Raw genomic sequence first — 23,748 nt, 5'->3', positions numbered from 1 at the left:
CCCCAACACAACCCCACCATTCCCAAGTCACGACATGCCCAAATATGGGTTCAACTCGCGGTTTCAATTACACGGCTACAACCCGTCTATGCCACAAAAACCACCCTATCAACCACCCTACACAGTCAACGACGGTCAAGAAAGGGTCATGTCAGAGTCACGGTGGTCCAAGGTCGTCCTAGGTCAAAATCACGAGTCCTATGGTTGTTCCTATGGTGATGTACGGTGGTTGTAAAAGTCACGGTTACAAGCTATAATGAAATTAATTAAGTTTAAGACGGTCTTACCTTTTATCGCTTAATTGATCCTTCCGTCTCTTAAATCTCCTTCTTCTTTCTTTGTGAATTATTTTTCAGATATCTTAGTATTTATAGTCTAGGTTTAGAGAATATATGAGGCCAATTAGGAAACTTATTGCCTTATTCCGATTATTATTAGGAATTACCATATTATTATTACACTTATTATATTATTATTAAATCCCGCTTCAAATCCCGGCTACTGCTCATACTAGGCCTAATATAATCAGCCCATATCTATTTCACACGGCCCAAGGCTTAATTGGCTTTAAGTCCCATTCCCGACTCGCTTACTTACTTCACTTTTTAATTAACGTCTTATTTGCATTTATTATTAGAAATGTCATTAATTAATTATTTAAATTACATAAATTATGCTCATAAATTATTATTAAATTACGGGGTATTACAAAACACCGTCAAGCATCTCAACTGGGTCTACAAACAGTCTCCCCTAACCAACAATGGTTCCCTAGGCACCTAAACAATCTCCCCTAACCAACAATGGTTCCCTATGCACGGAGGGTCTTACATAAGGTCTTCTAATAGGGCGGGTATTACAGATCTCACGTTAAAGCTCACAAGCTTGATAACGAGCACAAATTTTCAAGTACGGGTAAGCTCGAAATAGACTCAAGCTCGAATTTACGTTATGAACACAAGCCGAGTAAGGCCAAGCTCTTGCTCGGCTCGACTCTTATCACCCATACAATTTATTAATAAATACAACAACAAAAAAGTCAGAACGGAAAACACAATCATCCGAGATAACCTTTAGTTTGTTATTTAGTATACACAAATACTCTTGTAAAGACTCTAATTGATGTTATGTTATTGGATTTTCTTGATATATAAGTATCGTTGAAGATTCCTGTGTTTAAGTTTGAGAATTATATCATTCATCCTTGAGCGCTAAATTATCTAAGTAATTTAGCGTTGTTTATTAGATTACGCATCTACAACAGTGGCTCAATGATGTGACCATAATTAGCGCATATTTAGCCCCCGAATTAGCCTTGTTCCCATGCTTTTTAGTGCATATTTGGGTCATTTATTGTCTTTAGTTCTTTGTTTCGCATATTCTTTGAGGTTTTGTGTCCTTGGTAGGAAAAGAGTGTAAACCTTGCATTTTCATGGCAAAATGAGACTAAATTGATTGAATTCAATGACCAAGCATCAAGGAGCGACAAGATTAGAAGGCCTTTGTACATATTTTAGTAGACGAGCAATGTTGAGGAAAGATCCTTGCATCCCCAAGGAAATCCCCAAGGATTTTACGAAGAAAAGGGAAGAAAAGAAGAAGAAACAAGACTGAGGAGCAATCCGTGCGGATTGTCCTGAATCCGGCCGTCCGCAGCACCACAATCTGTGTGCCTTCCTTCAAAGACGCCCGGGCAGCAGCTCCAGAAGACGTGCGTCTTCTCCCAAAGACACACGGGCAGAGACCGTGGAATCCGCCCGTCCCGTGCCTAAGACGCACGGATTCCAGTCCAGCACAAATTCGTTTCTTCAAGCTTCAAAGAAAGAAGCCCTTCCTTCGAAAAATACCGGCGTCTCCCTGCTCAAATCTAAAAAGTGTAATTACTAGTTTAGCCCTTAGTTAACCCTAATGCATCCACCTAATTTCCACTATAAATACCCCATTAGTCCAATTAGAAGAGTATGTTCTTCTTATCAATTCTTAGAGTAGTTAATATCAATCAAATCTCTCTTTAGTTTTGTAATCAACAATTAATCAAGTTTTAATACAAGTTTTATTTCCTTAATTTCTCTTTTGTTCATCCTTTATTTTGGGTAATTGAAGATTATTTGGGTTATTATTGGGAGATTGACAACCTCTCAATCAAGCATCAAGTACTTCTTTTATTCTTTGCTTTATTATTGGAATCATTAATAGGTATAATTCTCTTAATCCCTTTTTAATTATTGTTAATTACTTTCATTTATTCATCATGTTTCATTTTGTTGGTATGATTGACAACCTTGCTAGCATGATCAACATGATAATGAGTGAGTAGTGACCTAGCTAGGGTTAATGGGTAATTAGGGGAAACCAACATGGGGAATGATTCATGCTTAAACTAATATGCTTTCATGGTTTATTTGCTTGCTTGTTTTGATCTCAACTCATGCACATGTTATGTTTGATGAAATGTGAGCCTATGAATCCTTGCATTTTTTACCCATCACCTATCTTTTCAATGAGACTTGTAAGACATAAACCAACTCGAGTCTCATTAGACCATGCATGTTGTTGAGTAGGGAAGATTAAGTCGACTTGTAGGTGTTGTACAATCTAATCGATTCGGCTCTGGGACCCAAACTTTCCTAGGATTATAAGACATAACCCAACTCAATCCATCACAACAATAATTGCTTGCTTATAATTTGAGAACATGTTTGTATGATAAATTCCCATGATTCCCCTATGACCCCATGATACCCTAGTGCTTTTTATCAATTGTTTACAACCCTTTCAATTCATCTTGCTTATTTACTTTCTTTGCTTTTTAGTTTAGTGTCCTTCTACATCAACCCAAATTGTGACACTCCTAAGACACCACTAGTTTCAATAGAAATCTCATCTCAATTCCCGTCCCTTGGGATCCGACCTTTACTTGCCTCTTTACAAATTGTAGAGTTGTTTGTGAAGTTATAAATTGTGTTTTTGTCTAGGTGCTTCCAACGACAATTGTTCCGAAAAATAGATTATAGCTCTGACTCCGACCAAAAATGGCGCCGTTGCCGGGGACGGTGTTATCTTGATTTAGATTTTCTTATATTGTTATTAGTTGTGTCTTTCTTTGCCTTGGGGAAGTACAACTCCTCAAGGTTTGTTCTAATTATTTTCGAGTTGTTTGATATTTTGCATGTCTAGAAGGTCACAAGGTGATTTGTTACCTTTTGATCGTGAAATTGAAAGAACTTTGACAACCAATAGAAGACTTGCTAGGAGGAATTTGAGAGGTATTAGTGAGGTTGTAGATATTCAACCAACTATTGAGTTCATCAACCCTTTTGCAAGAGAAGGTGAGGAGAACACAACACAAAATACCACACAAAATTAACCCACAATGCCTAAGTTTTCATCACATTCCGTACCCACCGAGGATAACCTACCCAACGGTACTCCCACACCACAACATTTAAGCGGAAATATTATTGCCAAATCCGCCTTTATCCAATTAGTCGAAAGGAGCCAATTTGGGGGGATGCCTAGTGAAGACCCTCATTCTCATATGGAAACCTTTTGTGACTATTGTGATGCGATTTCTCAAACCGGTGTAACTCAAGACCAAATTCGATGGGTCTTATTTCCTTTTTCTCTAATTGGCACCGCGAAACAATGGTTGAAGGGCCTTGATAAGGCCACTCTCAGAATTGATTCTTGGAAGAAGTTGGCTCTAGCTTTCTACAAAAAATTCTACCCACCGGAAAAAACTAACATGCTAAGAGCTCAAATTACGGGTTTTAAGCAAAGGGATGAAGAATCTTTGTATGAAGCTTGGGAGCGGTTCAAGGGAATTTGTCGCTCATGTCCTCACCATGGACTTAGCGAGTGGTTCTTGGTACAACAATTTTGGAACGGTCTATATGAAGATTCAAGAAACATTCTCAACATGGGATCAAATGGAATGTTCACCGAAGTTGATGACAATCAAACTTGGAACAAAATTGAGGAAATGGCGGTCCATAACTCACAATATAGTAGACCTCGCAAGGCTACTAGAGGAGGAAAGCATGAAGTGGACTCCGTTACTCAATTGGGTGCTCAACTTAGTGCTCACATTGACACAATCAATTTGAAGTTTGAAAAAGCTATGGCTAGACTTGAAGAAGTCTCAAAATCACCAAAGCATCATGTTAATGCCATGACGGCATCTTCATCAATCCCAAATGGGATATGTGAGAATTGTGGAACTTTGGGACATGACCAAAGTGAATGTAGGGGAACAAATGAACAAGTGACTGCTTTCCAAGCATACAAGAGTGGTACCCCTTATTCCAACTATTACAATGAAAACACCAAATTCCATCCAAATCTCTCATACAAAAGCCAAAATGTTCAAAAGCCTCAAACAACATACACCCCACCTCCCATGAGAAACCAAAATCAAATACCCTTTTACAACCAAAACCAAGGTTACCAAAATCAAAATCCATACAATCAACAAAATGACCAAGGTTTTGATGTTCAAAAAGCGGTCCTCCAAATGCAAAAGAATCAATAAGAATTTTTCACTCAAATGCAAAAAGATAGTCAAGCAAAGGAAACCACCATCAACAACATTCTAGCTCACACCAAGATGTTGGAAACCCAATTGACTCAACTAGCATCTTCAAGCTCACAAAGACAAAAGGGGCAATTACCACCTCAAGGTAATCCCCCAAGACATGAAACGGTTAGTACCATTCACTTGAGAAGTGGTACAAGATATGAAGCACCGAAGAAGCAAGTTGAGGATGAAGTTGTGGAAGCTAGTGATAAGGAAGAAATTGTGCAAAACTCCAAAGATGGGGAACCATCAAAAGAAGAAATTTCAAAGAAAAATGAAGACAAGGTCAAGGAGAAGGAGCCCATTGTGATTAGACTTCCTTTTCCAAGTCGTCAAGCCAAGCCCAAATTTGATGACCAACTTGGAAAGTTTATGGAAATTGTGAAGAATTTGGAAGTCTCAATTCCTTTCACGGAATTAATCAATCACGTGTCAGCCTATGCGAAATACATGAAAGACATCCTCACAAAGAAGAAGTCGATCTGGAAGCTTGAGACTATCGCCTTCACTAAGGTGAGTAGTGCAATACTTCAAGGGAGTTCACCTCCAAAACTAAAGGATCCGGGAAGCTTCTCAATACCGTGTACCATTAGCGACACCACGATCAACAAAGCCTTCTGTGATCTAGGGGCTAGTGTGAGTGTTATGCCGTACTCGGTGAGTAAAAGGTTGGGGATGGGAGAGCTTAAATGCACCAATATCACACTCCAAATGGCCGATAGATCGACGAAGACACCATTAGGGATATGGGAAGATGTTCCCGTACGAATTGGGAAGTTTTTCATCCCGGTGGACTTTGTCATTGTTGATATGGAGGAAGATTCCAACATTCCAATTATTCTAGGAAGACCCTTCTTACACACCGCGGGTGCGGTGATTGATGTGAAACATGGTGAGCTCACTCTAGAAGTGGGAGATGAGAGTATAACTTTCAACCTTGACAAGACTATGAGAGCTCCCCGTTTACATGAACCGTGTTTTATGATCGATCATTATAGTCGGAAGGATGATAGGAAGAAGTCGGAACTCCAATGGAAGAAGAAAATTGAAGATGCTCCATTCAAAGAGCAAGTGAATTGTGACAAAGAGAGCTTGAAAAGCTTACCAAAGTCAAGCAATGAAGAAGATGGCCTCATTGGCCAAGAAAAGAAAATGGGAGAGTTGTCTCCATCAAATCAAGAGATTTTCAATGATCAACTTAATGAAGTTTGTGGTCTTTGGGACGACGAATTTGAAGGGATTTTTAATCCCTACATTGGTAATGTCATCGATCAAGACCGACAACAAGGGCCAAGGTCTATTGAAGATCTTTATCATGACAATGAACAAGCTTTTGATTACTTTTTCAAGGTGTTGAGCAACATCAACAACACCTTGAACATGCCCCCTTGATATCTCATCGAGAATGAGAGTTTGGTGGAGTCCTCCCTAAACCACCATTTGTAAATATTTCTTACTCCCTAACTTGCATTTCAATTCTTATATTGCATTTTTGTCATTTTTGGATTTTTATACTTTGATCAAGATAATTATAATGTTTGAGAGAAGTGAGGGAGGGACTAATAATTTCAATTAATGTGTAGTGCTTTAGCTTAGTGTGGGGATGGCAATTGCCTAGGCTATCCATGCCTTAGTAGTGCCCCCACAATGAAGAACACGAGATATGAAGAATAATGGAAAAATGACAAGGGATATGCAAAGTACACGGATGGAACTGAATCCGGGTAAAAAGGGGCAGAACCCGAGCGGATTCAGGAGAATCCGCCCATCTTCAGGCAATCCGGGCATATTGGGTAGAAGACGCCCGTCCTCCATGAGCTGAATTTTTGAAATTTCTGACTGTCAACAAATCCGGGCGTCCTGCAGTAGAATCCGCCCGTCTTCAAAAATCCGCCCGTCCTGAAAGGAAGACGCCCGTCTTCTTGGCTGAGAAAAACAAGAAAAATCCCTGTAAAGGAATCCGCCCGTCTTCTGTAAAAGACGCCCGTCCCGTGTTTGCAAATCCGAGCGTCTTCACTGAAAGACGCCCGTCTTTAGGCGAGTTTTTCCCAACCCAGAACAGGCCGAATCCGGCCGTCCCGAGCAAAAACCTCCCGTCTTGCCCCTGCATTTCAAATTTTTCGGGTTTTATAAACCCCCTCCCACATTCATTTCTTCATTCCTTCATTCATAACACTACTCATAAACCCCATAACTCCAAAACCCTCATCCTCTCCATCACAAAAACAAGATTCCTCAACAACATTCACCAAAATCAAATCAAAACATCCTTTTAACAACAAATCAATCACTCCTCTTTCAACAAAAATCAAAACCAAGCACAAAATATTCATCCTTTGAGTCGATTTTTGAATTCATAAAGGCAAAGCCTTTCATCTTTAAATCGATTTGGGTACACTAGAAATTGAAGATTTTCACTCTTTTCTTGGTTTATTCATCAATGGCAAGGACTAAGGGAGCAACAAAAGCAACAAAGGCAAAGGCACCAAAGGCAAAGGCACTCTCATCAAGACAAAAGAGTCTTCAAGCAAAGAAAGCATTGGCTATGGTGGTAGCTAGCCCAAACTTGGAAATGTAACAACAACAACCTCCCCTGGAAGCAACAACATCTACTACTCCGGAAATTGATCAACTTTCGAATTATCCGGAGGTAATTTTCATTTCCAAATCCCATAGGGACACTTTTGCCAAGTTTGCTAGAAAATTATTTCTATCCACCAAGTTTATTTGTGAAGATACCTTAGATAAGTTGGGTGTCCTTGAGCAAACTAGAGCCTTCTTTAAAGCCATGGGGTTGGAGAAATTGTTTGAATCAAAAGAATTGACATACCCCTCCCTTACCTTAGAATTTTTGAGTTCTTTGAAAGTCAACAAGGTTGAGACTATGGAGACCATCGAGTTCCGTCTAGCTAATGTTAGTAGGCGCATCTCCTTTGAGGAAATGGGTAAAGCTTTGGGTCTTAGTGATTCACCGAGTTATTTTAAGAATGTTGGCAAGTATGACCCCGACCCTCTTTGGGAGGCGATTTCCGGAAGGAAATTTGAGGACTTTCATGCTAGTCGCGCTCTATTAGTCCACCATCCGGGCATTAGAGTGTGGCACAAGGTTATAGGGAACACCATCACTGCAAGAAAAGATACCAACCATTTCACCAAACTCGATTTTGTTCTTTTTGAGTCGGCTTTGAACATTGGAAGGGAATTCACCAAGCTTTTCAACTCTCTAAGACTTTTGGTGGATAGATGGCTAAATATTGATTGTGGGAAGAAAGGCACCACCGTTATCGTGAATGGAGGCCTAGTCACTATCCTAGCTAAATACTTTGATCCAAACTTCAACAAGGATAGCAAGTATGAGGCAAAAGAGGGTGGTCATCTCATTGATATTAATACTATGATATACAAGTACAAGTGGGTTACCCATAACTCTCTTGACACCAAGTATGGATGGCTCACTAGTGAGGCTAGATCTTTCACTTTGCCTTCAAAGATTTGTCGATTGAGTGTCCACCGGACCAACTATCTACTTCCCCTTTCAAAAGAGGCTGAGTACATTATCCGACAACAAAAGGGTGAAATTGAAATGCCCTCCTCTTCCATTGTCACACCACCCTATCCTTTCGAGTACCAAGAGTTCAAGCCCGAAGGCGTTGAAGCAAGAAATGATTATTTGACTCTTCTCATGCAAGAGATGCACAAGCAAGCTTTCGAGGATCGGAAAAATGCTTACTTGGCCCAATATCCACCCCTCCTTCATTTAGCTAGGCAAGGACTACTTGACCCTTCATGTCCTTTGCCTAGTTGGGCGGATAGGGAAGTCTTCTTTCCGAGTGCATCTAGGGTTGTTCCGGGTGATAATGAGGTTGTCGGTAATGAAGAGGTTGATGATAACATTGATGAAGAAGCTAGTGAAGAAGGAGAAGAGGATGATGAGCAAGGAGAACAAGAAAGTAAAGAAGAAAGTGGTGATGAGTCCACTTCTAGTGAGGAAGATGATGATAGTGATGATATGATGGAAGATTAGCAAGCTTTAGAGGCTCCTACCCTCTTGAGATTTGTCTATTTCTCTCTTTGTTTTATTTATTAATCTTGATCATTGTTGGAGTAGTCCTAGCACCATAGAGGACTAACACCTCGGCCCCATTGAGGTGTTCTCATTTTATTGTTCCCACCTTTTGAAAATCCAAAATGACAAATTAGTTTCATGCATTGCATAGTGTGTGCATGAACTACACCCAACCTTAGGACATTAGCAATAATGTCTAGATCGGTTTGGGGAAGTCAATGCATACACAACGGGAGGTAATCTAAATTATCCTCTCCGTCATAAACAAAAACCATGCATCATGTAGCGTAGATTAGTGTAGCTTGCATTTAGTGTAGAAATCATGCATCATGTTTGCATAATTTCCCATCATTTTGGCCATTGAGGACAATGCCCATATTAGTGTGGGGATGGGGAATTCTAACTTAACTTTTATTCAAAAATCCAAAAAAATTGAAAAATTTCGAAAAACCATAAAAATTTGAAAATTGAAAAACCCAAAAACATGTTTATTTCCTTTTTAGTGTAGTCATATATTGTTGTATATATTGTGTTTGTTCTATCCTTATTCACATTGATTGACTACGCCACATCCGAGACATGAGGATCATGAAGACCGCATGGTATGATCTTTCCAATCTCCTTTTTCCTCTTTATGTTAATGACTATGTGGCTTTATTTTGATTGATGCGGTATAACAATGTGAACTTAGGACTTGCATTTAGTTTATATGTCATATTAGTTGGTAGAATCACTTGCATTAGGATGTATATAATAGTTGCATCATGGCATATAGTTGCATTTAGATAAAATATTTTGAAAAGTGCCTAATTGAGAACTTTGACAAGAGCAACTAAGCCATTACAAATACTTTTTCAACTTAAGACTTTGTCTACTAAAATGGTTGTAAAACACTCTAGATTGTGTCATACTAGTGTCTTTTGACCCATGACCCAAAGCCTAGTCAAGGGTTTGCATGTGAGTCACCTATTCCAACCCCGTGATGCGATGTGGACTTGGTTAACTTGTCTAGGTGACCTTGATTGACCTTGTGGTAAGGCAACCCAAAAATACTTTCTATCAATAAGTTTGAAGTGCTCATTTCGAAGATTTTGTTATGTGGAAGTAATTTATTGCTAAGGAAACCTCAAATGTTATGAAATGTTGAAATGTTGAGAATTTTAGTTGTTTTGATGGAGGCGTACCACTTCGATGTGCTTTGGAGAGGGATCCATTGAATTGGGCCCCCACACGGTTGTGAATTCAACCGCCCAGAGACAGAGTGACTATCACCCCGAAAAGCTATTGTCTAGAGGTTAACCGGTTGCCTAATAAGCGATTGACGAAAGTAAAGGACATTAGCCCGGAAGGGACAAACCCCATCTCTCATTTTTGAAATGTGAAAGTTGAATGAGGTCAATTTTTGAATACTAGTTATATCCACCCTTATTTATAACGATTTGAGCATTTCATTCCCAAAAAGCCTTTTTGTCAAGCCACTTTGTCGAGCTTGGGACGATCCATGACCTTTACTTTTGTAGAGAATTCGAGACTTGTCATGTCATATGCTACTAGCATCATAGGGATCATCATTCCATACCATCCGATCGCTCTTGACGAAAGCATTTGGAAATTGAGGACGAAATTAGTCTAGTTTAACACCATTTGGAGGTGATTTAGTGCCATCCTCTTAGCCTTAGTAATTTGTTGAACTAGTATTTGTGACGGATTATATGCTCTTAAATTTGTTCTCTTTTAGTTGCCTCCGCCACTTGATAAGGAAGTGGCTATTCCTTTTGTAGATGCATCCATTATTTGATTTTGTGTGCTTAATGTTCGGATGTGTCGCCATTTTGGCAAGACCCACCTTGCCTTGCAAGAAGGCATCCTACCTCATGGTTGTCTTGTTGTGAGTTGAAGGGGCGGAGTGAGACCCGCTAATTGTCTCATATCGGCTATGTTATTAGGTTAGTTTAAATAATGGTCCTAGTCTTTGTCACCTCTTTACTCGGGACGAGCAAAGGTTCGGTTTGGGGATATTTGATGTGACCATAATTAGCGCATATTTAGCCCCCGAATTAGCCTTGTTCCCATGCTTTTTAGTGCATATTTGGGTCATTTATTGTCTTTAGTTCTTTGTTTTGCATATTCTTTGAGGTTTTGTGTCCTTGGTAGGAAAAGAGTGCAAACCTTGCATTTTCATGGCAAAATGAGACTAAATTGATTGAATTCAATGACCAAGCATCAAGGAGAGACAAGATTAGAAGGCCTTTGTACATATTTTAGTAGACGAGCAATGTTGAGGAAAGATCCTTGCATCCCCAAGGAAATCCCCAAGGATTTTACGAAGAAAAGGGAAGAAAAGAAGAAGAAACAAGACTGAGGAGCAATCCGTGCGGATTGTCCTGAATCCGGCCGTCCCCAGCACCACAATCCGTGCGTCTTCCTTCAGAGACGCCCGGGCAGCAGCTCCAGAAGACGTGCGTCTTCTCCCAAAGACGCCCGGGCAGAGACTGTGGAATCCGCCCGTCCCGTGCCTAAGACGCACGGATTCCAGTCCAGCACAAATTCGTTTCTTCAAGCTTCAAAGAAAGAAGCCCTCCCTTCGAAAAATACCGGCGTCTCCCTGCTCAAATCTAAAAAGTGTAATTACTAGTTTAGCCCTTAGTTAACCCTAATGCATCCACCTAATTTCCACTATAAATACCCCATTAGTCTAATTAGAAGAGCATGTTCTTCTTATCAATTCTTAGAGTAGTTAATATCAATCAAATCTCTCTTTAGTTTTGTAATCAACAATTAATCAAGTTTTAATACAAGTTTTATTTCCTTAATCTCTCTTTTGTTCATCCTTTATTTTGGGTAATTGAAGATTATTTGGGTTATTATTGGGAGATTGACAACCTCTCAATCAAGCATCAAGTACTTCTTTTATTCTTTGCTTTATTATTGGAGTCATTAATAGGTATAATTCCCTTAATCCCTTTTTAATTATTGTTAATTACTTTCATTTATTCATCATGTTTCATTTTGTTGGTATGATTGACAACCTTGCTAGCATGATCAACATGATAATAAGTGAGTAGTGACCTAGCTAGGGTTAATGGGTAATTAGGGGAAACCAACATGGGGAATGATTCATGCTTAAATTAATATGCTTTCATGGTTTATTTGCTTGCTTGTTTTGATCTCAACTCATGCACATGTTATGTTTGATGAAATGTGAGCCTATGAATCCTTGCATTTTTTACCCATCACCTATCTTTTCAATGAGACTTGTAAGACATAAACCAACTCGAGTCTCATTAGACCATGCATGTTGTTGAGTAGGGAAGATTAAGTCGACTTGTAGGTGTTGTACAATCTAATCGATTCGGCTCCGGGACCCAAACTTTCCTAGGATTGTAAGACATAACCCAACTCAATCCATCACAACAATAATTGCTTGCTTATAATTTGAGAACATGTTTGTATGATCAATTCCCATGATTCCCCTATGACCCCATGATACCCTAGTGCGTTTTATCAATTGTTTACAACCCTTTCAATTCATCTTGCTTATTTACTTTCTTTGCTTTTTAGTTTAGTGACCTTCTACATCAACCCAAATTGTGACACCCCTAAGACACCACTAGTTTCAATAGAAATCTCATCTCAATTCCCGTCCCTTGGGATCCGACCTTTACTTGCCTCTTTACTAATTGTAGAGTTGTTTGTGAAGTTATAAATTGTGTTTTGGTCTAGGTGCTTCCAACGACAATTGTTCCGAAAAATAGAATATAGCTCCGACTCCGACCACTCAAATAACCCTTGCATTCATGGATGAATCACAAAGTATAAGAGGGTAGTTACGACCTCCAGGGTACCTTAAGGTATTGTGCTTGTTTCCAAACAAACACCTTTAAATACAATATTTTTATAGCCATAAATATATGTAAAAGAAACTATAGACAATTATGATATGGTATTAAAATATTTACATTTATTGTAAAGGAAACTTTTACCAAATGAAATTTGTAATCAATACTTTAATAGAAATGCAAAAATCTATGATCAAAGTAGTACATCAAAGATCGCTTAAAATTAAAGTAGATTATCATTATAAAAGGAAGGGCGTATGAAAATTATCATGTATGTTTTACTAATATTTGATTATCCTAATTTCCTTAAAAAAATTCCCGTGTAATTTTACAGGATATTAAAATTAATTTCGAACATCAATTTAAGAACCTTTTAAATGTGCTAATCAATAACCCTAGCCATAAACCAAGTTAAGTTTGATTTTTAATTCCGTTATTCTGCTGATAATATGTATCTACTTTTGTAAGTTTTAAGTCTAAAGCTCTAATTAAATTAAATCGCCACTACTCAAGGACTATGCTATTTCCAACACGCATATTACTAATTCTCGCAAACCTTTTACGATTTTTTGCAGCTTTGACGTCTCTCTCATTTCTTACACACAAAAAACCCTAAAAGAGAGAGAAGAGGTCAATTAGGAAAGCCCACCAGCCGCTCCACTAGCCAAACAGCGATGGAGAAGGGAGATGGTCGATGGCATTGGCAAGTCGGTGTCAATGGTAAATTGACGAAGACAGGCAGATCGACGACGTTAGTGAATGAATGAGAGGGGGTGCTGGGTTGACGACAGGGTTGGAGATGGGATGGAGTTGATGGTAAGTAAAGCGGGTGGTTGGCGCCGGTAGAGGGTGGTCGGGACTATGGGGGGAACGGGGGAAAGGGGTGTTGGGGTTGAGAATTAAGGGGGTTCGTGTTTATGTTTTTTCTTTTTTCTAAGTGAATGGTAGTTGTGGAAAAAACAAGGTAAAATGTGTTGAATTTAGTAAAATTGTGTGTTTAATTTACACTAGTTAGGGCTGTAAGTGAACTGAACCGAGTCGTAGAGTTTTCGGAATCAGCTCGGTCAAAAGGTGGTTCGAAATCGGTCAAAACTGCTTTCAAGCCGAGGTGGATATCTGAGCCGATTCCGAACTTATAAGTGACTTCTATCCTACGTCAACATGCATCAACACCAACATTAATTTCAACATCAATCACAAAAATGGATTCTAACCTAAGTTAATTAACCTAATAAACTTAATTAAACAAAAATTAATTCAAAATAGATTAAAAATTACGTACTTAATTAACAAATAAATAAATAAAAGGAACGGTGATGAAGAAAGTGGCAACGGGTGGTGGGTGATGGCTGGCGCGGCGACGGCTGCAAAAAGAAAAAAAAAAAAGAGAAGAAAAGGAAAAGGAAGAGAGAGAGAAAGGACATACCTGGGGCGGAATTGGTGGTGTAGGTGGCGGTGGTGGTCGGAAGGAGGGGAGGGTGGCGGTGGTGGTGGTGGTGGTGGTTGTGGATTTAGGGGTTAGGGTTGGAGTAATTGATTTGGGGGAAATAATAGCGTGCTAGAGTGACGGGTGATTTCGCGTCAGATTTTAGATAAAAGAAAAATCCTGACGGAATTTCCGTCAGGACTTTCCAAAAGTACGGGTTCCTGGCTGAATTTATTTTCCTCTCAATTATTGACTTTCCTGACGAGATTTTTGTCAGTATTTTTCTCTCAATTATTGGCTTTTGGCCATTACTGGGAAAGGAAATTCTGTGATCTGTCAACAAAATATTGTCTTTCCTAACGGAATTTCCGTCAGGATTTTTCTCTCAATTAATGGCTTTTGGCCATCACTAGGAAGGGCGTATCCGACGGATTTTCCGTCAGTAATAATGATATACTGACGAATTTTATCCATCAGAAACTCGTCAGACAGTGATGGCGCCATTGCCATATTCAACACGCCATTTATCTATGACGGATTATCCGTCAGTAGACATTTACTGACGAAATTTCTGTCTGTTTTCCGTCAGTTTGCCGAGTTTGCCGAATTATCTAACGGTAGGAAAAAACTGTCGGAATTTCCGTCAGTTTCCCGAGTTATTTTAGTAGTGTTAGTAGAGATCGGAAACTCGTTTATTATTATTATTATTATTATTCTTATTATTATTATTATTATTATTATTATTATTTAATTTAGTGTTAGTAGAGATCGAAATCGGAAGCTCATTTATTATTATTATTATTATTATTATTATTTTTATTATTATTATTATTATTATTTAATTTTAACATTTTACAATTATTTTAATCTTAATAAAATGTTATTTGGTCAATTATCATTATATTGTTGTTATATTTGATAAGTATTTTATATGCACATATTTCTTAAAATAAATATTTTTAATTTAATTTAAAATTTAAAGAAAGTAAAGAAAATAATGGTTTAACCGACGTCGAGCCTTATTCGAGTTGATTCCAAGCTTTAATTTTTTAAACTCGGAAAATTTCGAGCCGATTCCGAGCTCAAGCTAATGTTCCCGAGCCGATTCCAACCCACAAAAGCTCAAACTCAAACCGGCTCGATTATGCCCTTATGTCACTACTCAAGTGATCCAAATGCTAGGTTTACTCATTTATCCTTTTATGTATTCTTGTCCATAGGACAAATTTTCATTATAGACGGATACTATCCGTCTATAATAAAAGACGGTCAAATACAATACCACTTTTCGAATAAGACAAACAACAACGGGGTGATGGGGACAAAAAATGTCACCACTTTCATTATATTTGAATCGTCTATAGCAATAGACAGATATACCCGTCTATAGCAAGACTAGCCGTGCTCATAGACTTATTCAATTCACAAATTCTCATTGAAGACGGATATTATCCGTCACAACTCACAAGCTGAAGACGGATAGTGTCCCTCTCACAAAATGCAAATGGATAGTGAAAGTGGGGGGAAAATGGATACCCCCACTTGCCCTTCCACTTGCATTTTGTGAGAGGGTCATTATCCATCTTTAACTTGTGACGGATAGTAGTCGTCTACAATAAGACGGACTGTATTCAATTAGGCAAGAGAAGTGGGCCCATTTCATCATTCTAGTTCATTTCATGCCTACACACACCATAAATTAATCCTCCACATACATACATTCGTAAGCTAAGTGCCAATAATTGATGCCCCAAACAATTATTTTCTCCACCCAAAAAAAAACATAAAATACTTAATTACATCACACACTATTATTAAGAAAGGAAATTAAAGATAAGACCGAAGGCCTTGAAAATGAAACGAAAAGAAGGTCGGTTCATTTCATATGCAACTTCCTTGGAGCAAACGTATCTTTCTAGGTTTGTATAACCCGAACCTAATAGTCCTTTTGTTCGGTCCCCTCCCAAAACCATTTTACAATAATTTATGGTAAAATCACCCTATATTTATCGGATACAATTTTACCATAAATTAATATAAAACCGTCTTATAAATGGAAGGATAAACACTGCCTTTCTATTTTTTTCTATATTTATTTTAATTAATATTATTATTATTAATAAATAATATTACGCCATCTACCACCTTCTTTTATCTCTTTTTCCTTATAATAAAACCCCTTCATTATCGTGTATACATTTCCAACCCAAAGCAAACGCCTCCACACACTCTCTCTCTCCAAATCTTTCTCTCTCTAAAAAAAATACAATTACTCTGTTTATTCCCCTGTTTTTCAAGCTGGCGATAGATAATCAAGAATCGACTGTTCGTGAAATTAAACCCAAAAATCGTCGAATAATGGTAAATACACTACATTCTACGAAGTTCCCATAACTTTATTTCCAATTTTAGTATATATATATATATATATATATATATATATATATATATATATATATTTTTTTAAATTATTATTATGTGGGTTATTAATGTTTAATAATATGGTTTAAAAATGTAAATTAGGGTGGCGGAGGACCAGATGATGAAGATCTAAATAGATGGCCAAGATGGTTGAAGCCATTGTTACGCGAGAAGTTCTTCGTTCAATGCAAATATCATCCCGATTCTCATAAAAGTGAATGTAACATGTTTTGTTTGGACTGTATGAATGGTTCACTTTGCTCTCTATGTCTTGCTCATCATAAAGACCACCGTGCCATTCAGGTATAATTTTCGCTACCTTTTCTAAAGTTTTAATTTTATTAGTCTTACATTACATTGTGTTTGTTTCGACCGTAATGAGCCACCAAGTCGGTATAATCGATAAAGTTCTCGTCTTTATTGGTGCGACATTATGGTTTTTGTGTCTTAATGAATCATAAGGTCAGTATAATCCAATAAACTCCTCATTTTATTGGTGTGACATTATGGTTTTCGTGTTGTAATGAGTCATAAGGTGGGTATAATCCGATATAAAGTTCTAATCTTTTATTGGTGTGACATTATAGTTTTGGTGTCATAGTGAACCACAAGGTCGGTATAATATACGGAGTAATTCAATAAAAGTTCTTATCTTTATTGGTTTTGGGTGACATTATTGTTTCTCATGAGGCACAAAGTCGGTACATTAGGGTCACTAAATTTACATTGTGTAGTTTATGTTAGGTCATTAGGTTTTCAATTTTGGTGTAAATTTTTGATTTGTATGTAGATTCCTTTATCTAGTGATGTTATCTTTTCCACATTTTGGTACATTAATTTCCACAAATGGGATTATCAAAGATTTGATCTTTCATTCAGTGCCTTTACCTTTTTTTTTTTCTTATAGTGTGTGCTATCGCATTTATTTCTCAAGTTTATTTCCAATTTTTATTTTCAAAAAAATAGGCTTGTTTTTAATACACAAATTCTAGAATGGGATTGTGAGACCGTCCTTTTTTATAACAAGTTTATGTAGTTTTAATAAATACGTTGTTTTTTTATATAATGAAACCGTTTCACGGTACAAGACCATCTCTCACAAGACTTGCAGTCTTTAATAATATAATAATAATAATTCTCCTATTCTCACCTCTTTGTCAAATGTGTTGGAAAATTAAGTTTGTGGAGGTTGAGCTTCTCAATTTGTTTCTTGTTAGCTTTAACAATGTTGAATGTTGACTAGTACTTAATCATACACGCCTAACTTTAATTGCGTCTTAAGAAATACACAAATTCTCATTGAAGACATGACATATCCGTCACAAGCTTGTGACGGATACCATTTTACCTCACAATGTACCAACTTTTTCTCTCTCTGCAATACTATTCATGTGGTCCTCTTTCTCCATTAACCCATTTTGTTACCATTTTATCTCATAAAATATCCGCCACAAATGGTAACCCGTCACAAGGGAGACCAATTGTAAGAAATAATCTCCTCTATATCTAAATATTAATTAAAATTTCCATAATTTATGACTTGGTTTTACTTAACTACACATGCTAAACTTTAATTGCCTCTCAAGAAATATTCTTATCTATAAATCTATTATATCTATATTAATAATTAATTAATACAGAGTAATATTTTGTTTCATGTCCACAAAATACAATGCTATATTAAATTTAAAATGATTGGTGGACAGATTCGAAGGTCGTCATACCATGATGTGATCCGGGTGTCGGAAATACAAAAGGTGTTGGACATAACCGGAGTTCAGACCTACATAATCAACAGTGCTCGGGTCGTCTTCTTGAATGAAAGGCCACAACCTAGGCCGGGTAAAGGTGTCACCAACACATGTCAAGTTTGTGAACGTAGCCTTCTTGATACCTTCCGTTTCTGCTCTCTTGGTTGCAAGGTAAATTATAATTACTTGCCTTTAATGCATTGTTAATTCTATTATTGTTTCCATAATCATATCTTTAGATCACATTTTCCTAGCTAATGAGAACATGTATACGGGTGGGCGCTATAATACATCGGGTGTACGTTAAATTTTTCTTATAACGAGAATAAATATGTTAAATCTCTTGTTTTTTTTCGAACTAGTTACAATTTACCGTCTTAAACAAGAATTTGTTTAGAACTTGATATTTGTTTTGTAACAATGGTTTTAACTCACAGTTGACTTATTATGCGTGCTCTGTTCATTTCTCAATTTGTTAAATTGATTTGGTTGCATTATTGGCATAAAATCTACCTAAATTGCAAGTGGAAGCTCATGCCTTGTTATAACAATATGTCATGATTTGGACATTTAGGGTGGATATTTCATCCTTTTATACTTTGCCTAAATTGGTTTGTCAGATTAATTTTCGACTAAACGAATTGGTTTTCTTCTGTAGATCGTTGGGACATCGAAGAAATTCCAAAAGAGGAAGAGAATGAAGTCGTCAATAGAGTCAGATTCCGAGGATTCATGTAGCACAAGTAGCACCACCACAAGGGAGGAGATGATGAACAACTACCACCACCACAACAACAACAAAATGGTGCAAAGTTTCACCCCGTCGACACCACCACCAACTTCTCTTAATTTCAGAACAGCCAAAAGGAGGAAGGGAATTCCACATAGAGCCCCTCTTGGTGGCCTCATAGTAGAGTATTAATCAATATAATAATTATATAGATATACACAACATAATATTTAATATTAAGTCCTTAAGGTTTGATATAATTGCACTAAACCCCTTTGTTATTATAGGAGTAGTTTTCTCATAGTGGTCCCTAATGATTGAGCTTTTTTCACACCAGAACAAAAGCCAATGTTGGGTCAAGTATAATAGTAGTCTGAAAATACCCCTTCTACCCTTTGGTGTATATAACAATGATGCAATAGCAAGTTGGACAAGTACATAATAATGGTTAGAAATGCAAATAAAGTGGAATGCTAAGTTTAAGTACTATGTGATGATGAATAGTTTGAAAAATGATGTAATTATATATATAGGGTAATTGCATATACTTTGCTTTTTGTCACGATAAATGTATATATTTTGGGTGCTTGTGTATAATATGAAGTATTCCTTGATTAAATATAGTTGTTGCTGCTTTATAATTTGTATTTATTATATTTGGGTGATTGAGGGAGGGTAAGAGCTTTGCATCCATTGACCTTTTCATATTTTCTCTCTTTTTCTTATTCGCCACATTTTTCACTAATTTTTACATTTTCCCTCTTCATTTTATTACTATCTCTTGCATCAATCGGATTTCCCAACAAATTTGGCTCTATTAGAAAGATCACGATGGTAAGTAGTTCTTCTTGAATTACTACCTTTGCCACATCAACTTTTTAAGCCACAACAATTTATTTCTGATTTTTCAACCGATGGTTAAGCTAATTTACTAAAAATTAATGAACTCACTTAACACACCCTCTATTTTTCTATTGGCAACATTCTTCAGACCATTAAAGCCTACTCATTGAGCCTTCTTAATTTCAATTTAAGCTAGTTTATGTAGAGTGCTCCAATGGTTAAGCAAGTAGCTTGTAATCTTTTTTATTTGCAAGCTAGTCCTTTTAAGTAGCCATTGGAGATGCTCTTAATTTGATGTATCCCACCTGCCACATGGTCGTGTCCCATTTGTTGTTCAATTTGGGAAGGTTCACTCAAACTAGGGGAGCCCCAAATGATAGGGAACCTCCCACATTGATGAGGCACCCCAATTAAAGAGAGAGAGAGAGAGAGAAGTGTATTTGGGGCACCAAAAAACAACCAATGCACATGCTCTAATGATAATGTGTTGACAAAAATGTCGTGTCAGTGATAGTTAGTCTTTCTGAAGATCACGACATCCGTCGTAACATAAATTGGGCTAATTATTATCCCACCTGATCATATGAGACAATTCTTTTGCTTTTCTCTGTGAATTCTTTTTTTTTTTTTTTTTTTTTAAGCCGTTTAAAGCTAAAGATAAATACCTCCGTCTTACACAAGATTTTGTTGTAGTATACTAGGTGATTAAGTTAATAGGATTATTTACAAGTTGAATATACTAACTGATGTATTTAAGTAATGTGATTAATATAGGTTTCATGTCGACTTTCTAACGAATTGTTGGAGATTTACAGGTTGATAGAGGTATCAATGGCGGCGGAGAGAGTCAAATTAGTGGGACACATGACTATCCATGATTGGTCAAAAGTGGAAGCTGATACAGTTCTTGATTCGTGGAATATGTAACTTCATCGACATGAATAAAGTAATACTACCTCCGTCCCGGTCATTTGTTGTCCTTTTCCATATTTGGGTGTCTCAATGAGTTGTTGTCCTTTCTATTTTAAGAATGAACTTGATGAGCAATTTGACCATTCACACTCAATTTATTCCACTTGTCACTTACTAATTGACTCATTTCTCTTTCATTGGTCTTTGTGCCAAAACCAAAGGACAACAAATGACCGGGACGGAGGGAGTACAAATCTTTATGTGAACAATTCTAGTGTAATTTCAATTAGTTTATGATGGGGCATATTCTGCACCGCTGACCAAGTCAACACACTGAGCAAGGTCAAAGATATCCACAGCAAGTCAACGACTTAGATCGCTTAGCCGTCTGACCCATCGGCTAGCTAGCAGTATCGGCATGGCAACCCGCCAAATGGGGCACATATCCGCGTACTCACATCCAAGACCCTCTACGGCCCGCCGTAGGTCCATCGGCCGAGGGTAGAACGGTCTTTCCACCTGATAAAGCCACTTGGCCACTTGGCCACTACGTGACAAAAGGTGAAAGCCTATAAATACTCCTCAACCTTCATTGAGGAAAGGATCCAAGACATCCCACAACTAAACCTAATATCACACATAAACTGGTATTATCTCCTCATCTCTACAATACATATCTAACCAAGTAACACAACTTAATCCCTTGAGTTTCGACTTGGGCGTCGGAGTGAGTACGCTGGCACAAAGCCAAGCCCTCGATTCGTTCATTGTTGCAGGAGAGGCCGAGAGGAACGATAAGGACAAGAAGAATCCAACCAAAGACATTATTCTACAAGCCACGGGTGGTAACGATACTTGCTCCGGAATTACACCGAACAATGGCGCCGTCTCGTGGGGAGAGACACTAGAAGCTAGTCACATTCATTCCCAAACAAAAAAAAAAAACCCAACAAAAAACCCACCCAAAAAGCTAAGAAAATGTCGAAACAACAAGATGCGATCGAACCGACGAAACCGCATTTTACCAAGATGATACTTTCAACAATTTCGAGTCATACGACCCTCCACCGGCGGTGTAGTCCAACCGGAGTTCGGGATGCCATCGATACCCGACACGCGCCGCTACCAACCAGGTCACCATCATGGGACATGTGGTTGACATAGCAAAACCGAAAATGCTCCTAGACCTAACCGCAGTACGCCCGCTCACACCTTGTCACATCGACAAGAGCGGCGGAAACGTCCGGGAGACCGGGGCCCAAAATGTGACTCGAGAAATTTGGACGGAGCACTAGGAGAAGCCGACCCACCAAGTCACCTGGGAGCCCAAAGTGGGCGCGGTAGACCTAAGTCCTTCCCGCACTCGTGGGAGGACGGCGTCCCGCCGCACGAACGAGGCTCACCCGCGCAGAGCCAGAGGAGTCCAACTCGGCAGAGTTGGAGAAGAAGCCCGAGTCGAAGAAGGAGCCCCTCCCGTCACGGGGAAGGAGCCGTGTTAGGGGACGCAAGGAGCCGATCGCCGCGTGTCGTTCGACACATGGTTAGATGACCCCTCAACGCCTACGTCCCGGAAGTCCCGGTGCCGAACAAGCTCAAGTTGCCACCTCGTCATACAAGGGAGATGGTGATCCATCGACCACGCCGAGGCTTTCGAGTCTTACATGTCGGTATGGGAGCGGCCCGACGAGGTCCGGTGCCGAATTTTCCCAACAACTTTGCATGGGATGGCTCGTAGCTGGTACAAAGGGCTTCCTGACGGCTCGGTGTATTATTACGCCGACCTGAAAGGCGCTTTCCTAGCCCAGTACTCCTGCAATAAGAGAAGGGCCGTAGAGACATCTGACCTCCTGACTATCAGACAGGAGGGGGGCGAGTCTCTCCGGAGCTACGTGAAGAGGTTTGATGAAAAGGTCCAGCAGATTCGAGAAATTAATCCCGAGCTGGCGGCCTTCGCGCTGATGAAGGGCCTCCCGAAGGGAGATTTAAAAAATGAGCTCATCAAGTGCGGAGGCCTGAACATGGACGCCGCCAGGCAGTTGGCCGACCAGGCCATCAAGGTAGAAGACTATCACAAGGCCTGGGTAGGCCCCAGCGAAGCCGAGCACCCAGGGGAAAGACGTCGTGACGACAACAGGTCACGGTCCGATGAAAGACGCCGTAAGAACGATAGGTCGCGGTCAGACAAGCCTGCCTGGAAACAAAGCCCAGCGGATGCCCGGGGGAGCTCGGGAACGTACTACAAAAAACAGTACGAAAATCACACCCCTCTGGTTGTATCGGCCGCCGAAGTTTTCGCTTTGAGCAAGAACGAGGGCCAGAAATGGGAAAGACCCCCTAGGCCGAGGAGTGACGGTGACACGAGCCAGTACTGCAAGTACCACGGCCACACCGGACACCTTACCAACGATTGCCGACACCTGAAGGATGCCATTGAGGAACTGATCCGAAAGGGGAGCCTCGGCAAATATGTTGCCAAAGGCCGAGAACCAGATACCGGCGGATCGAACAGCAAGTCCACCGCTGAACGGTTAGGAGTATCAATGTCGTCATCGGGACAACAAAAGCAAAGTGGGTCCGCTCATGGGCACAAACGGCCCCAGGATGAGCCTCATCCGGCCATCAACTTTGTGCCCAACACAAAGAACCCCGCTCCCAAAGATCCCAGACATGACCATTGGACAAGAAGACTACGATGGAGTCGTCGCTTTTCATAGCAACCCGCTTACAGTCCGCCTAGACATAGCCAACCACTTGGTGAAGCGATGCCTGATTGACACGGGCGCCTACACAAACGTTATGTACGAGAGAATGCTTTTCGGCCTCGGACCGAGGATCGAAGATCGAACCCCCGCACCGACCCATTGTACGACTTTTCGGGGACGGCCCGGTACCCCGGGGTCGGTTAGATTGCCGGTGAAATTTGGCGAGGGGAATACGACCAAAAGCGTTATGTCCGAATTCATAGTCATCGACGGCGTGTCCGCCCACAACGTTCTCGTGGGCCGGGTCACTTTGAGCGAGATCGATTTGTGGTATCCGTCGGGCCCGACACGATATATGTCTCGGACCGGGGGGAGGCGCAGAAGCTCACCTCGAAAAACGAAGACCCCGATTTATGGGAGGTTTACGCTAATAGCCCGAAGGCCGACATCGTTATTATCAGCCCAAACGGAGACGTGTTTGA

At 39.4% G+C, this 23,748-nt stretch overlaps 1 protein-coding gene and 1 non-coding gene across 2 annotated transcripts; one reads left to right on the top strand and one right to left on the bottom strand.

The window, feature by feature from the left end:
* Positions 1 to 3,745: 3,745 nt before the first annotated feature.
* LOC141625412 (small nucleolar RNA R71) lies at positions 3,746 to 3,852 on the bottom strand. The gene has a single exon (XR_012535199.1). It is a non-coding gene; the product is annotated as a small nucleolar RNA R71 (small nucleolar RNA).
* Positions 3,853 to 16,083: 12,231 nt separating this feature from the next.
* LOC141608357 (protein RGF1 INDUCIBLE TRANSCRIPTION FACTOR 1-like) lies at positions 16,084 to 19,428 on the top strand. The gene is made up of 4 exons (XM_074427720.1): positions 16,084 to 16,268; positions 16,431 to 16,631; positions 18,035 to 18,250; positions 18,738 to 19,428. Exons 1-4 carry the CDS (start codon positions 16,266 to 16,268, stop codon positions 18,999 to 19,001), a joined length of 684 nt encoding a protein of 227 aa, XP_074283821.1. The 5' UTR covers positions 16,084 to 16,265; the 3' UTR covers positions 19,002 to 19,428.
* Positions 19,429 to 23,748: the final 4,320 nt, after the last annotated feature.

This window comes from Silene latifolia, chromosome 1, assembly GCF_048544455.1.
Source record: "Silene latifolia isolate original U9 population chromosome 1, ASM4854445v1, whole genome shotgun sequence".
In the NCBI taxonomy this organism is placed as follows: Eukaryota; Viridiplantae; Streptophyta; class Magnoliopsida; order Caryophyllales; family Caryophyllaceae; genus Silene; species Silene latifolia.
This window is presented reverse-complemented; position numbering and strand designations above follow the sequence as displayed.

Coding starts and splice junctions, on each gene's coding strand:
- LOC141608357 (XM_074427720.1), top strand. Junction 16,632..18,034: donor AAGACCACCGTGCCATTCAG/GTATAATTTTCG, acceptor ATTGGTGGACAG/ATTCGAAGGTCGTCATACCA. Junction 18,251..18,737: donor TCTGCTCTCTTGGTTGCAAG/GTAAATTATAAT, acceptor TTTCTTCTGTAG/ATCGTTGGGACATCGAAGAA.